Source organism: Solea senegalensis, linkage group LG5, assembly GCF_019176455.1.
Source record: "Solea senegalensis isolate Sse05_10M linkage group LG5, IFAPA_SoseM_1, whole genome shotgun sequence".
Taxonomy (NCBI): domain Eukaryota; kingdom Metazoa; phylum Chordata; class Actinopteri; order Pleuronectiformes; family Soleidae; genus Solea; species Solea senegalensis.
The window spans coordinates 11,786,711-11,802,854 of NC_058025.1; the positions used below are offsets into that span (position 1 = coordinate 11,786,711).

Consider the following 16,144-nt stretch of genomic DNA (forward strand, 5'->3'; position numbering starts at 1 on the left):
ACTTGTACAATTCTTTATTTTATCTGTGTCACTTTTTTTCCACTGCTCACAGCACGCTCCCCTCCCCCTGATTCTTTTTTAATCGAATTCCCCAGCTCTTTTCATTTAATATCCTGCGATCCATTTCTGCTCCCCTCACTCTGCCAGCCTTCACCTGTATGTGATTGTTGCCCAGTGGCTTTAATCATGATTAATTGGATTTTAAGTCATCGAATAATTCCCCTTTTCCACAATTGCCAGACATTAAAGCTGGAACCATCATCTCTGATTCAATTCCATTTATGTTTTTTTTTTTTTTTATAATTGTCTTTTACAATCTATGACCTTTTTGTGTAAGGCTTTAACTTACTCTGAACATGTCAGGTTGTATTTCAAAAGCTATTAACACCTGCACACACATCACATACACCGATCCCTAACTGAAGTGACAGAATCACATCACAACTCAAATCAAAATTGAGAGCTTTTGAATCATAATGGATTAAATTTGGGAAATGGACAGCGACGCCCACTCTGAACCCTTGCTCACATTCAAAAACCTCACTCTCCTGATCCTCAAGGCTGGAAAGGCCCAGACTCATGACCTGGATGCTTCCCTGCTGGGCTCTAATTGGTGATCAAGATGTGCGTGGGAAGGAGACGGAGCGGCATTCGGGCCCATTTTCATTCCCTCATCACATTCGCAAGGCCACAGTCACAACGGCGTAACCATGGCGACGCTTATAAGGTGACTCATGACTATTCATCAATGGCACCGTCTGATTGGACAGCCCCTAAGAGCCTTGTAAAAGGTATTCAGCAGCCGCTCTACCTCGATATGCCCCCCAGGACGACGAGGAAGCATCTCTGCTGCTTCTGCTGTTTGTTTTTTCCACATTGGCACATGTGCTCGTCTCTATCCTCTATGCCTTTGATTCATTTCTCATAATCGATGACGTCATTAATCATCAGCACGTCTGACATGAACTCGTGCTCGCCCTGACCAAATCTATCACAGCAACAAACCACAAACCCTCTTACCTAACGTGCTTGTTCAGAGACACAATTTATTATAAGGTCATTTATATTTGCTGCTTTTAGGCGCCGCTTCTTAATTGTGCGTCAAGAGGATTAGAAGCGTCTTGTGCGTCGGGCCTGCAGCCGCCTTTCTCTCAGGCGTTCCATCGGTGACCTCTGACATTTCTATTTTGAGTTTTAAATTGTTCCATATCAACACTCTTGTTTGGAAATTCTGTGAAACATCACAAATAACATTTTTATTGCAATATCAGATTACGGTGATGTAATTTTCATATCGCTCACCCTGACTGAGCAGCTGCTTTTTCCCAAAATAGTTGGTTCCCCAGTTCATTTGAGTTTGAGCGGTCCACTGCTATAAACAAAGGCTCTACGGTTAGTTATCTAGTTAATGGTGGCATCTGTTATGTTCCATGACTGCCTTCTTCTCTTTCTTTTTCTTCATTTCTACATCTCCAGGGCTGACTGGATGCTACAGTGACTCACTAAAGTGATAAAAAACAGGCCCACAGGGCTAAACGGTGAACATGCTAAGTAGAAGCAAAGATGTGACAGAAATAGAAGCAAAAAAAGAAGACTTAGCATTGGTGTTGCTTTCCATCCCTGTAGCTATTGACAAGAAGTATAAAGAACTTGATCAGTAAGATACTAACTGTAACAGTAATGCTGACATTGACTGTAAAAAAACAAACAAAAACCTTTTAATTCAGTCATTTATATTCTCACTAGAGTTGAATTACATTACATACTCCATGCATTTCCTGTCTGATGTCAGCCTAAGACGCTCTGAAAGTCTACTCAAGGTCAATAACTGTAGAGTATGATTGGATCTCTTATTCATGCATGGAGTGATCAGCGTCTGCTGCTCTCCGTCCGAGCACCAAGGCTCTCTGGTCACAAAGTTTGTCAGGATTTCCAGTAATCTGTCTATTAAATCCAGATGGATAGTGGTGGGTGACGGACAGCTTGCACATAACTCCCGTGTGAAAGCCCACATACAGTCAGGAGGTGGTGGTGTAGCTGACGTGGGGGATGGAGGATGGAGGAAAGAATATCTTTTCTTTTCTTTTTTTACTTAAATGAGTGTATAGCTGTGATGTTTCATTTATGATGAAATCACTTTTAAATCACTTTCAACGATTGGCTGTCATTTATGTTCATCAACCACTCCTTGCTGAGAAATAACCATGGTGAAACATTTTTTAAGACGTGTTATTTATTATATATCGTAGTTATAAAGAGAACTGGCCCATGACCCCTGAAAAAACAATATTCTTTCTTAATAATAATACATTAGGTTATATTTATCCCAATTTTAAATGTATTACATTTCACGTAGAATTATATACATGAGCTTGTTTGGTGTTTTAGGTACAGTTGATTCCATTTAATTTTGTATCACACATTATGTGTCCTTCCATATCATCGTTTTGAAGTCCTCTCTTAAAACACGTTTTTGTATGTTCATTCATATGTACTGTTCCATTATAAATGAATAAATAGATGATAAAAATTTGTCAGACAAAAAAATAATAATTTTCATATATGAAAATTACAATAGTAAACAATATGATTCTTTAGAATTTTAATAATTTAACCAGGTGAATTCACCAGAAATGAAGGGGATTTCAGTCAAAGTTATTGCCTTAATATTGCATATTAAATAACTTCATATATTTCAGCTTCAATATGGAACTGAAGCGCATAAGAAAATGAAGAATTTCCTTTGAAGCACTAAAAACCTGCCTCTTCGAATAATCACAAACGATGCACCTGACAGTGACACGACTTTTAATGTTCGAGTTTTTGAGCCAATATTTTACATAGTCCAAATTTGTCAGAAATCATTCCACACTGAGCATCACAAACACTACACTGGAATTTGTCTTGAATAATATTTATGCAAAAACATTCACCTCACCGAGTCTGGCATGACTGTGCAAAAGATCCCAATTTTCTATTGAACAGCAGAAAGAATTCAGGCATAATCACACGAGTCACTTCCAATTAAGATTCATCTCAGGTTGACTGTGTCTTTCACATGGGTTTCATTCCCATCTCACCACTAAAAGCCAACAGTGGTGTCAACTCTAAGGTTACTTCAGATGCACAGATGTACATTCATTCACAGCTGTACATAATTACATGTTTATAATAATAAAAAAAAAACATGCTATGGCTTTTTTATATGACGATGAGGCCAAAAGATGGCGTGTGTTGACTGTGCATTGGTTCTTTCCTGGTACTCCGTCTCCCCCCCACCACCACCACCACGGTCCAAATACATGCTGATTGGAGCAGCGGTTAAATAGAAGTTCTAAATCATAGGTATGATTGTGATTAACTAGATTCTAGAATATGCGGATGGGCAAAATAATGTGGTATATGGAAAACAGAGAACACTTTTTACTTACACTATCCTGCTGGCTGTCCTCCCCGGACGGATCATCCTTTTGCATGGTGTGTTCAACCTTTGAAGAAAGGAGGCGGGGCTTAGTCACACAGTTAAAGAGATAATAATAATAATAATAATAATAATAATAACAGTTTCATTTTCAATAGGGACCTTTTGCTCGGACCCTAATAATAACAGTAACACTTTCTACAAAGTTTATTTGACCTCCTGGAGCAGAGGTGTCAAACTGGCGGTCCGTGGGCCACATGCGGCCCCCCAGTCGATTACATGTGGCCCACTACTTAATGTCATGTTATAATAAAAACATGGCCCACGACCTCACCTCCTTTTAAACACAGTGTGTCGCTGAGGCACAGCTGCCCAGCGAGGTGATGGAATAAAGACAGAATATAATACAATACATGTTTGCTAGCAATGTTTTTAGAACAGCAATAATAAGATATTCAGTCATCATTATCACAGCACTGAATGTATAACATACAACATTCAATTATGTGTATACATAAGCTGGTTTGGTCTTTTAATTACAGTTGTTATTTACGTTATTTAATACGTCATTCCACATCAAAACAACATAGCACTTTTACTTTTTAGATTCTGGGAAATATCATCATGAATATCTTCATCATGAATATCTTATGAAACTTGTGCTACTGAACAGTTTTCCCCACTTTTTTGTTCTCTGGACCGGCCCCCACTTGACCAGATTAGACACTCACTGGCCCCCAGGTCATTTGAGTTCGACACCCCTGTCCTGGAGGTTTCGCCTTGACAACCAGATGCTAGTGAATACATGTATGCGTGTGTACGCTTGTATTTATATCTTTGTGAGGTCCAAAACAAATGTACACACCTATCCTTGAGAGGACATATTGGCCCCACAACTTTAAAGGGCTTTTGCAGAGGGAACGCACTACAGTATGTCAATGATCTGTCCTCACTAAGATAGCAAAACAAGTTTTGTGTGTGATCCAGGTATTACTAATGTTGTGGGGACCTACATCTGTTTGCGCAGTCACATTATGGGGACAAAAAGCAAGTGACACCATTTTAAGTGGACACATCTTTTAGGATGAGGGTTGGTTAAAGTTAGGATTAGGCAAGTGGTAATTATGGTTAAGGTCAGTGTAAGTCTCCACAAAATGGATATAAGTCAATACAATATCCTCTAAAGTCATGGAAACCAGGCTATGCGTGTGTGTGTGTGTGTGTGCAGGTGAGAAGGAGCCATGCTGGGATCCACTGGCCTATTAGAATGCATTAGAGTGTAAAAGGTAAAGGTCAATGAATTATCAGCCAGAGTTACACAACTCACTTCTGTTTATCTGGCCTAATAACCCAGAGCTTACACCTGCCTCTCTGTCTCTGTCTCTCTGACACATGCACACCAGTCGTGCTGGACGTCCATGACTAATGCACAGACTGCAAAATGTTGTGCCATGTGGACAAAACTGTGCAACTTTAATAACAATTATAGTCATTCAATTCTGGTTTCACACCAGGACTGATCAGCAACACTTGATGTATTTCGGATGAGAAATCAGACACACAGTTCACAACACATTATCCAACACTCTGGTCTTTCAACTCTTTCGAAAGTTGCCAGGTAATTACCACAGACAGAAAATCCAGTCATATTGTTTCCATCAATTCAGCTCTGGGCAGAGGAGAGGAGAGGAGAGAAGAGAAGAGGAGAGGAGAGGAGAGGAGAGGAGAGGAGATTACGTTTGTTATGACAGAGTGCACCGTCTTTGCATGATGTCACCTTGGGTAAATTCAACCCCTTATTCATGAAAAACAAATCTCACACTAAAGACCACAATGTGTATAAGTGTATGTGCACATTAAATAAACATTTACTATTATTTTAGTTTCTCAGCATACTTGGTATTGTCCTGTATGATGCTTTGCTACCACCTTGATGTCTGACAACGTATGTATATATATTATATATTTCCTAGCAATTATGTTTGCAGTAGTTCATCCATAAAATGTGTCATTTTAAACAGGGGAGAACGGTGCACTTCAGACTGAGGAAGGAAATTGTGTCTTACTTGACAACTACCCGTGCGTTTGTTGTAATTTCCAGACTTCGATGCTGGCAGGATTAGATCGACACTGGCGCACAACTGAGGACCGTTCCGCACATTGTTAGCATAATGGTCCTCGTTATGCTAGCGCTATCATGTGTCCCCGACACACTATCATGCGCTAGCTAGAACCCTGGTGTAATTCATAAAATTCAATTAGTCTCAAATAGCTTCATGGGACGGTCATGGGTTCAGATCCTGGTTTGACAAAAGGTCTTTCTGTGTGGGTCTTTCATGGTCTCCAAATCTGCGCATGTGTTCTCGACAGGTACTCTGGCTTTTTTGCACAGTCCAAAAAACATGCAGATTTCTAAATTGAATGGTTGTGTGTCTCTGTATGTTGTCCCTGTGTTGGACTGGCGACCTTTCAACCCTATGTCAGATGGGATTGCCTCCAGCTCCCCGAGTGAAGCGACTTCTTCACAGAGGATCAGACATATGGGTCAACTTGAACTTGTAGTCTATGGAACATGTTACCGACTCATATCAAACATGCTTAGAGTTTGTATTCATTCAAAAATGAACTGTTAAAAGATGTTGAATAAATGCATTTGTTATATGGATTTGTTGAGGTGATTGAGCCTAACATGGTTTAAAGGCAAGTTCATGTTGTTTGTAATGCTGTCGTGATATCTACTTGCTAGTGAAGGCATGTTGTATGCACTACATGCATTACTTTATTATGTTTTATGTCATGTGCTACACTGCAGCGTTGTCCTCCTATCCAAGGCAAAAGCGTTGAAAGTGGAAATATTAGCTAAAGAGATCCAAATAAACAATAAATGTGTGATTAAACAAACCACAACAAGTTCTGCAAGTGTTAACAAGGTACAAACCATCACAATTAACCAGTTACAGGGCTGAAATCATGACAGATTTATTTTAGAACAAGAACAACAAAAATGTTATTACTAATAAGCACAATAATAATCCGGCCCTGTGCCCATGCAAGGGTGCTTTCTGTGCAGTCTTGCCTGCTACGTTGCACTTGGCACGTCCTACCCTTCTGTTAATCAAGTGCCTGTCAGGAAAAAAACAAATTGATTTGTATTTGTCTGGATGGCAGTTTTGCTGCTTATCAGTAATCGCTGCTATTCTCAGGTTATAAGTAGCTCTCGGCAAAGAAGAAAACCGCACAACTGACTCTCCCAAACACGGCGATGCAGTTGACATTTCGCATCTGTCAGAAGCGTTGGGCCTCGGTGCAAATCACAGCGCCATTACAGGCCACCACTTTCAAAACGTATAATGCCACAGATTTGCATATTATACTTAAGTCTAGCGTGGCATGCGTTGAACAAAGAGAGCTGAAAAAACGAATTGAAATAAACTCCCCTGACTTTCAATGTACCACCGTCCCTTCAGACTGGGCCTAACGCTCAAACATGACGAAGATTCTCTGAAAAAAACGGCGAGGCTAATTAGGTGGTAACAGAAGCAGCAGGAGATACGGCTCCGATACAGAGAACACAGAGGTAGAATGAGATGTATAAACAGTCTCGCACCCTTGATCACAGCCAGGAATTCATCTTGTTATACATGCCCCTGAACACTGCACAAAGAGGATACATACACGCTGGCATTCAAAATCTCTGTTAAAAATTGCAGCCAATTACTGCTTAAGAATATGTAAATGATTGCCGCCACATTACATTCAGATTCTTATCTTGTTTTGACGACATTCCAGTGTGTTGCTTTTTTTACGTAGAGCGAGACACACAGGTCACGCAGTTTAAAGGTGTCATTTTTAGGGGACGAGGCTGGCCAGTGTCGCATTCACGCTTTCTCTCGCCGACATATTTTTCAGTTGAATAACCAGTTACACCAGATTTCACTTTCAAAGCCTGTCAGCGCTAGAGTTTGCGGACAAAAGCCTTCGTGTCTATTGTTACAGACAGGAGGAGTGTGTCGGTGGCAGTTGCTGGTCTTTGAAACAGGGGAAGCTCATTTCAGGCCCAGTTATTTATACACAAATTCTTACAGACATTCTGCAAACCAACAACTAGAACAAGGAAGCCTGATAATTATGTGAAACTGAAATGCTACATCTGTGTATGTGTACAAATGAGAATGGGCAATATACCGATATACTTCCTCCAGTCATTATGCAGAAGCCCAGCGTCTGCACCCGCCCACAGCGCCATTGACTCCCAGAGAAGCTGAGCGTCCGTGGAAGTGACGTTTTTGCCGCATTTGTCCGATCACCGTCGAGCTCACTGCAGTGAAAAAAATATATCCTATTCTGTGCCAGCCCATAGAGAACAGTTGAGGCTTCAAGTGGTTTTAATGCGGAGGCTGCTACGGTAATTAAAAAATCACGTAAGACGATGATAAACAGCTGATTGTGAAGGAACTAGTGACACTAGTTCTAACCACGTTCTATGCAAGGTTATACTAGTTTTTTCAGTAGTTTTAATTTTTATTTCGTTTTGACTTTTTGTTTTTAGGGCAGGTTTGCTAGTTTATATTTTATTTGTAAATGCTTAGTTTTTTTGTAATGTGGAGTATTTGCCAGCTGCAGTTTGATAAGTAGTGTGTCTTAAATACCAACCTTTTAAAATAACCGGCAGTGAAAAAAATAAAACACACTTCACATGAAACCAAAAGGATTATGTATGAAATAAATTCCCAAAAATGAAAACTAAGCACATTTTGGCTACAAATTTTTAGTTTTAGTTCATTTTATAAACACACAATTTTAGTTTTCGTTATTTCGTTCGTTTTCGGTAACTATAATAACCTTGGTTCTGTTTAGTATTGAAATGTAAATACTACGCAGTACATATTTTGACTGGCATTTTTCGCTGTCTTCGAGCAATCACTACTGGTGTGCGTATGTGTGTGTGTGTGCGATCAGTGTGGCAGGGGGTGGTTCTTCGGTAGAACCACAGGAGGCTGATTTCTGTCTGGGCTCCAGCGTTACATAAGGCAGAGTGAGGCCTGCAGATCCCCCGGCAGAGTGATCCAGATATAAAAACTGCCCTCTGCAAATGCTATTTCTTCCCCTGTCCCTTTGATACATCCTCTGTTGGCTTTTTCAATTAACTTCCTGCCATCTTTAGGAGAGCGATGAGAGTTTATCCTGTGTGATCACATTAGGCGAGTGAGCAAAAAAATGAGCTGCGCTATGGTTTCTCCTCTCGCACGCCCATAGAAGGTCATGGCTGTCTCGTGTGCTCTAAATTTCAGCTGCCGTGTGAAATGTCTCTTTTCTCTTGTTGAGCTCCCAGAGCTGCTTATTGAATAATCACTCAAAAGTATCTCAGCCTTTTATTGTAACCATTCAATCAGCTGGGAGGAGCAGACGCTGTGTTGAATAAGAGTCACTGTTATTGTCTCTGCAGACAAATCTGCATAGATGTAGGAAGCAAGTTTGCATTTTGTTCAGTTTGACGTGCTGGAGTAAAGCCGCCGAGAGATGATACATCATCACTGACAATAACCCTTAGAACACAGAGCATTTAGGCAGATTTTTTACTATTACTATGTTAAAACGTATATACAGTGGCTATAATGTGCAGTATTATATCCTATTTTCTGCACAACGTAATAGGTAATCTAATTAAATGATTTATTTTTCCATGTTCTCCAACTGTATTAACTCACCTGAGCAAAAAGTACTTGGAAATAAGTCACATTTCAAAGTTTGCTTCACTTAAAAGACAACACAGTTGGCCAGAGTACAATAAAAAAGACATGACAAATAAAAATGTAAAAAAATAAAAATAAATAAATTAAAACACTGAGTTAAAAGCCAAAGAGAAAAAAATGTGTTTTAAGACTGAAAACAAAATCTAACTGAAATCTGAAATCTGTCCAGAAACGAACTGGGAGCCAGTGAAGTGCTGCTAAAATTGGAGTAATGTGCTCTTGTTGTTTTGTACCAGTTAAAAGCCGAGCAGATGTGTTTTGAACCAAGTGACGTCTGGTTAAGCCCAACATAGACGGCATTATGTCTATTCTGTGACTTCTGCACAAGTATCACTCTAATTCAATGTGCGACACATAATTAATCAGGACTTTGACTCAACACCACATAAGAACACGAAAAAGCGCATTTTGCATATGAGGAGTGGCTTATTATTCCCACAGCTATTTACCAAGGGTGCGCCTGTGGCACAGATCCGTGCCCGTGTGAGCATGAAGGGTTAATATTCAAAAATCCTAAATCAATAAGTAAACAAGTCAGTCCATGCTGTTGTAAAGCTGTAAAAGATGCTTCAGATTAAAACAAATTGCTACCGATCACACAACATCTTCAGAGTAAATAGGCACGGACACTTGTTTGATGCTCTCAAATTTCAAATCAGTCTCATTCATCTTCAGCTGGCAGTTTTCCATCAAGGAGTTGTTTTTTTTCCCCACTTAGCTAAAGATAGCAGTGCAAATTACTGTCATTTTGATTAAGTCATTGTATTTAGCTACTTCAGCTTTCACAGTATTATAAGATGAGTTCTTGTAAGGAGCTATACATGATCGATGATAAAAAAAAAAGCCTTATTGTTGAGGCAAAAGCAGCAGTCTGGCCTTCCACTGACTGAGCTGAAACACAGCAGTGGCTCCTCCAAGTGGCAACATCCATGATATATATTTATTTATTTTTAAAAGAAAAAGAAATTGCATGGAAAGACAGTGTACACCATCTCTGCCTATGTTTGCTTGACCTTGTCCTGTCCTTTACACAGAGAGCTACCATTAACTGTCACAGCAATCCCCTCAGTCCATTCATCAGTGACCATCAAACCACTGGAGGACTGACACCTCCTGTGATACAGTCACACACCCTCAGAGGCATGGCAGCACACATGCATACACACATGCATACACACGTATACAAACATGCATACACACATGTATACACACATGTATACACACATGCATACACACATGCATACACCATGCATACACACATGTATACACACATGTATACACACATGCATACACAGATGCATACAAACATGCATACACACATGCACACACACATGCACACACACATGAAATGCAGCCTGCACATGATAGACGTCATTGCTTAAAAGGGATTATGACGGTCATTATTCTACACTTCAGAACAACACACTTAATGGTATGTGGTGCTTTCAGGGCGCCACGTTCACTCTTAAGTGTGGATAAATTGAAAACGGCAGTTTTAAAGCCACACCTGGCAAAGCAGCTCTAATTCATTTCCATCGCACCCCGCACCCCACCCTAAGCACCTTTGCTGACAATTATAATAATAATAATAATAATTCATTTTATTTATAAAGCACTTTACATTTAAAAAAAAATCTCAAAGTGCTACAGAGGCAGGTTAAAAGCAGGTTAAAAGCACACATAAAACATATATTAAAATGCAATGGAGCAGCCCTATTTATATGACTTCCTAAAAAGAAATGTCTTCAGTTCTTTTTTTTTTTTTTTTGAGCCCTTTGCAGTAACTCGGAAAACAATTTCACAGCAACTGGACCAAGAATGAAAATATAACAACACTTGTTTGAAATGTAAATTAGCTTTCACACACCTTGAGCTGCTTCAATATAATTGTCTTATAGTGTGTCTAAGATCTAAGCAGGAGTCCGGGATTTCGTTGTTGTTTTTTTTGTGCTGTGAAATTGGGTCAACAGGGTGATATTCACTCACAAAGCATGTATTTGTTTTAAATTACTTTGGAATGACTAATTCCATTTTATTAAATACGAAAGCCAAAGAGACACATTTTGAACCATTCTTGCTCAAATGTGGAAAACAAATGAAGAATGAAACAAAAGCATATGACATCAAAAATGTTGACATCAAAAAACTTTATCAATCATGACATCAAAATTTGGCCCATTTTTCCACATGGACACGGTCACTTTTTACAGTCCAGATTACAGGTAAACAACATTTAATCTCGGAATCTCTCACAGTTTCACAGGGATGTACCTCCCTCAGAAAATGCACTTCACAATAACGCTATACATTTTAATAAAAGTTGCAAGGCCATAGCTTTGCAACACATAATGACTGTTAGTCTCTTCCAAAAAAGAAGCTCCACTTCACAGTTAATACAGTGTCATCCAGACAAGATACACCTTATACATGTACATTTTCAGACTGATTTGATTGTAACACTGTTGTGTTACTGTGTATTTAATTTTTCAAAGCTGTTCTTTTATATATAGTACTAATTCACATAATACTCAACCAGACAGGCCATGAATCACCATCCTCCATTACATAAAGTATCTCAAATATATCAGTGTTCTATTAAATACTAATATTCCTGCTTTTATGTATATATATACGTATATATATATATATAGATATATACATATATGTATATATGTATATGTATATACATATACATATGTATATACATATACATATGTATATATATATATATATATATATATATATACACACATATATACATATATATATACATATATATACACATATATATATGTATACAGTATTTTTTCTTGTGACAATTTCTTTTAAGAGAAGCTTATTTTCTGGATAAAAGCGACTGTTGTCTGTTGCCTAAAAAAAACCAAACAGTGCTTTGTCCTACTTCTTTCTTCTTACTGCAGACTGGAAATTCAAAGAATACTTTTATTGTCTGGATCAGTTTATAGGTCACCATGGAGCAGTTAAATGAGGCATTAAACTGCAGTGAATCACATCAGTGGCAGAATCAGTCACACAGGTGTATTAACAATAAAATTTAGATGAACAAAAACAACATTACTTAAGGAAAAAAAAGACTATTAAAACGATAGTACAGGGTGCTGCACTGCTTTGAACTGCCAGCAGAGGGGCCCAGAGAGCTATCACTGCCTGAGTTCTCACTCCTGGTAACATGTTTGTCCCTTCATTATGATAACAAAGATTACAGAAGAAAAACACTTGTTTGTAGAGAAAGAAATCCACTGTAATAATGTAACCATCATAATTTGTTGTTGTTGTTTTTCTTTTATCCTGAACTGAATACACACAGGGACACATTTTGCCATCTCTCTCATAATCACAGACCCAACGCAGTGGAAGGCCCTACAGAGCTGAAAAATGAGTCACAGCAGGCACAAAGTGCGAGCCGCCTCTCAGCCTGATTCTCTCACCACATCGGACGCGCTGAAGTACGAACACTGACGGCCGAATGAACAGTGTGGAGACCGGTCTTAGTGGACCTGGTTCACGGGACAACACACTGGAGTAAACACAGTTATTCAACCAAAGATAAGAGGGACGTGTTTATGTTGGAGGCATCGAGAACCACGAGAAGTAACCCAATTTAATAAGCTGCAAATTAAACTTGAACTCAAGTTATTCATCTCGCTTGAATAACTACAGTGCACTAGCATTACATAATAAAGTGGGATACATTCTCCACCATGATGTCTTCCTCAGACACCTTTTTCCATCATATGAAGACACAGCATGTAGGCTTTTCAGTTGTTTTAAGCTCATTTTTCTCTGCTAAATAATAGTGCCTACATATATGAATCCAGTATTAATGTTAATTTATTAAGTGGAAAAATGTTGCCTTAAGATATATGTGCACCTAAACACATAGATTGACACTCTATATTGCACATTCTTACACCCTCTGTATTATACTGTACGTTTTAACACAGTAATGGAAAATTCTGAGCAGTAGAAACCACATTTCAACCTTTTCATGGAGTTTTCAGCCAAGATCCAACTGTAGGACGCTGTCTCACTTTATATTATTTGTTCATATTTAAGTTTATGTGGAAAATCCCTGCTAACACAATTAATAACATGATAAGCATCATATTCCAGCACAAATGCAAAAACTGGGAGAGTTCTAATCACATTAGCTGTCAGTCCTGACTCCTATTGTGCAAACGAGTGTGTATATAATGGCCAGTAGGGGGCTCCCTCCCCTTGGCAGCTCATGTGAACAGTTCACTGGGTTAAGGTAAGCAAAGCAGATTAAAAAGAATGCCATCCATCCATCTTCTACCACTTTATCCTCCACGTGGGGGTCGCTGTGCCAATCTCGGCTGACATAGGGATGACCTGAGGTCAACTCTACCACAGTGTTGCTGCTCTGAGGTGATTTGCTGTTTCTGATATGTAAGGAAGGCCTTCCCTCTGAGCCTCAATTTAGCATCAGATTATAGGATCGGAGCCGGAAAGCTGATTACATATCTGCAATCTTGTTTTTATGAAATCATTTCCAGTGGAGGACGGGGCAGATTTTTCCAGTCAACCCCCGTCTTACGAGGCAGAAAATCATAGCGAAACATTGACATGTCGTCTCCGTAATAAAACACAACCATAAGACCATAAAAGTATTTTCCTGCCGTGGATATTTTTACCCATCTTGTTATCCAGAAATAGTAGTACGTTGATTTAGTCACAGAGATAAAAGCACTGGTGCATAGTAATATAAACACAACCATTATTCTACTCTGGGCCTGAGTCAACGGTGAAGTGCATGAGCGTTCAGGAGACACTGCGATTACTGTATAGGAGCTGACTGCTGTATGCAGCACACCACACACAGTGCATACAGTGCTGTATGTGCATCTCAATCATATGTGCTACGAGCGCATTACTTGAACATTTGCACGGCCGCGTTATGAGCCGGAACCACGTTAACAGGCTTCTGCTTGATGCGCCACATCAACATGGGACGAAATATGCGATGAACTCAGGTCTGCATGTGAGCCAACAAACTACGACACGATACAACTTGATTGTCAGCTCTTCAGGACGGCGCGGGTTCAGCAGCATAAAATATTAGTGGATGAACGAATGTTTCAGTTGTGTTTAAACGTCGTAGGGATTGTGAGTCGGGTCGGAGGAGTTGGCATTTGCTGTTTAGAAGACGGGAGGAGTGGGAGGAGATGTAACCTGATCATGCTTTTTTTCCCGTGCGCCTCATGACAATTGCTTAGAACTGGTTGACAGATGATCTTTGCGCAGTGAGGATTGTGTAGTTTGGTTTTTACATTTACATTTAAGCATTTAGTGGACGCTTTAATCCAAAAGCGACTTACAAAACAGGAATAAGCTAATCCATTAGGTATGAACAGTGGGCTGACTGAGGTGGACGCAGAAGGAGATGAGTGCAGGGGAGGGGGTAGTAAGTGGTAGGACAGAACATGCTCTTGGCAGCGCTGGCTTTTAACTTTGACAGTCACAGTCTGTACCACTGACATATAAAGCAGAGTAATAATCCTGTTGCTGGCTCCAAAAGATCTCCATCTATGCAGGTAGACACGCTGCTGGCTCTTCTCACAAGTGAGGTGTCCATGATAGGGCGGCGTCTATCACGACTCCTGAATATTCATAAGAAGACGAGTGTTTCATTTCCTCTTTATGGATAAGCAATGAGGAAAGATGTTTTTCAGGTCTTGTTTCTTGTGTTGACGGTTAGGGCATTTTCGTCACACCACTCAATCAACCAGTCCACATTCCGCTGGTACAGACAGGGGTCTGCTGGCATCAGTCAGCAGAGTTAACAGCCCTGAGTCATCAGAATATTTCAACAGTCTGCAGTATATGACGTGAACAATGAGAGGTGAGGACATACAGCCTTACAACCGGGGGAGGAAAAAAGGAGCAGACCCAGAATGCGGTTTGCAGCCGCGCAGCGCACCAGAAACAGAATCTCCTAACTTCATAACACTGTCCAAAATCAAAACAGCAACAACAACAACAACAAGAAAAGCCATTCATCATTCTTGTGAGTCCATGTTGGTATAAGGCTTTTCGTTTCAAGGGGACATTACTGTATATGTGCGGTCACACAGATAAACAGGATCACGATGCGGATAAAAATGAGATGACACACGCAGATATACGTATAAGTGATGATGATTACTGAGACTGTATCGTTGCACTGAAACTAAATTATGTCACAATTGTCTTTGCTCAAAAGGAAGAACCGAGCGCAAAGAGATCATTTTCATGAGAGGAAGAAAGCGAAAGAAAGTCAAAATACAAGCAGTCCTGCGGGATGTTAATATGATACTATATTATACTATTCCATATGAAGGTTGAGTTACACTATGAATTGATTTCTCCAACGTTTAGGTAAACGAACAGAAAAACACATATCGACTCTTAAGTTTACATAATTAGTTTTTGTGTCATTTACAGGGATAATTCTATCCCAGTATGTTTAAAATGAGGGATTTTCATGTTTTTATTTGAATTATTTAACTGGATATTTTACCACTGCTTTTCACAGGGTAGTTTATGATGACACACTGAATCAGTAGAAACAGGACGGGCTCGTGTTGAGGACATTTCTCCTTGGATGAGACGTGAAACATCTTCAGAAAAGAACTACAAGTCGTTCCACAGACAACCTCAGAAAACCTCAAACAACCGTCCTGTAACATGATTGGACTACCAGACTGGGCCGAGCCAAACAATTAAATCAAATCTAATCTAATTTAGTTTAATTGAATTTCAAAAGTTGCATTGGGCATGTGTTTCAGAGAAAAATGCATGGCAGGAAAGTCTGTTCACCGGAGACTCGCTAGCTTCACTCCAGTGTGTAAGGCTTTATCGGCAGAAACTGAATAAACTATACACATGTATCAATCCCAAAAGGATCGTCTTTGTAATATACAACCTCAGAAGGGTCAGGTTGTATAAA

General features: G+C 39.6%; 1 protein-coding gene across 1 annotated transcript in view; it reads right to left on the minus strand.

The window, feature by feature from the left end:
* LOC122769436 (cAMP-specific 3',5'-cyclic phosphodiesterase 4D) overlaps positions 1-16,144 on the minus strand; it is a 36,377-nt gene that overhangs the window by 10,813 nt on the left and 9,420 nt on the right. The window contains exon 2 of the mRNA XM_044025956.1: positions 3,432-3,488. Coding sequence (XP_043881891.1) covers positions 3,432-3,476 — 45 coding nt within the window. The 5' untranslated portion in view covers positions 3,477-3,488. The remainder of the gene's footprint in view (positions 1-3,431; positions 3,489-16,144) is intronic.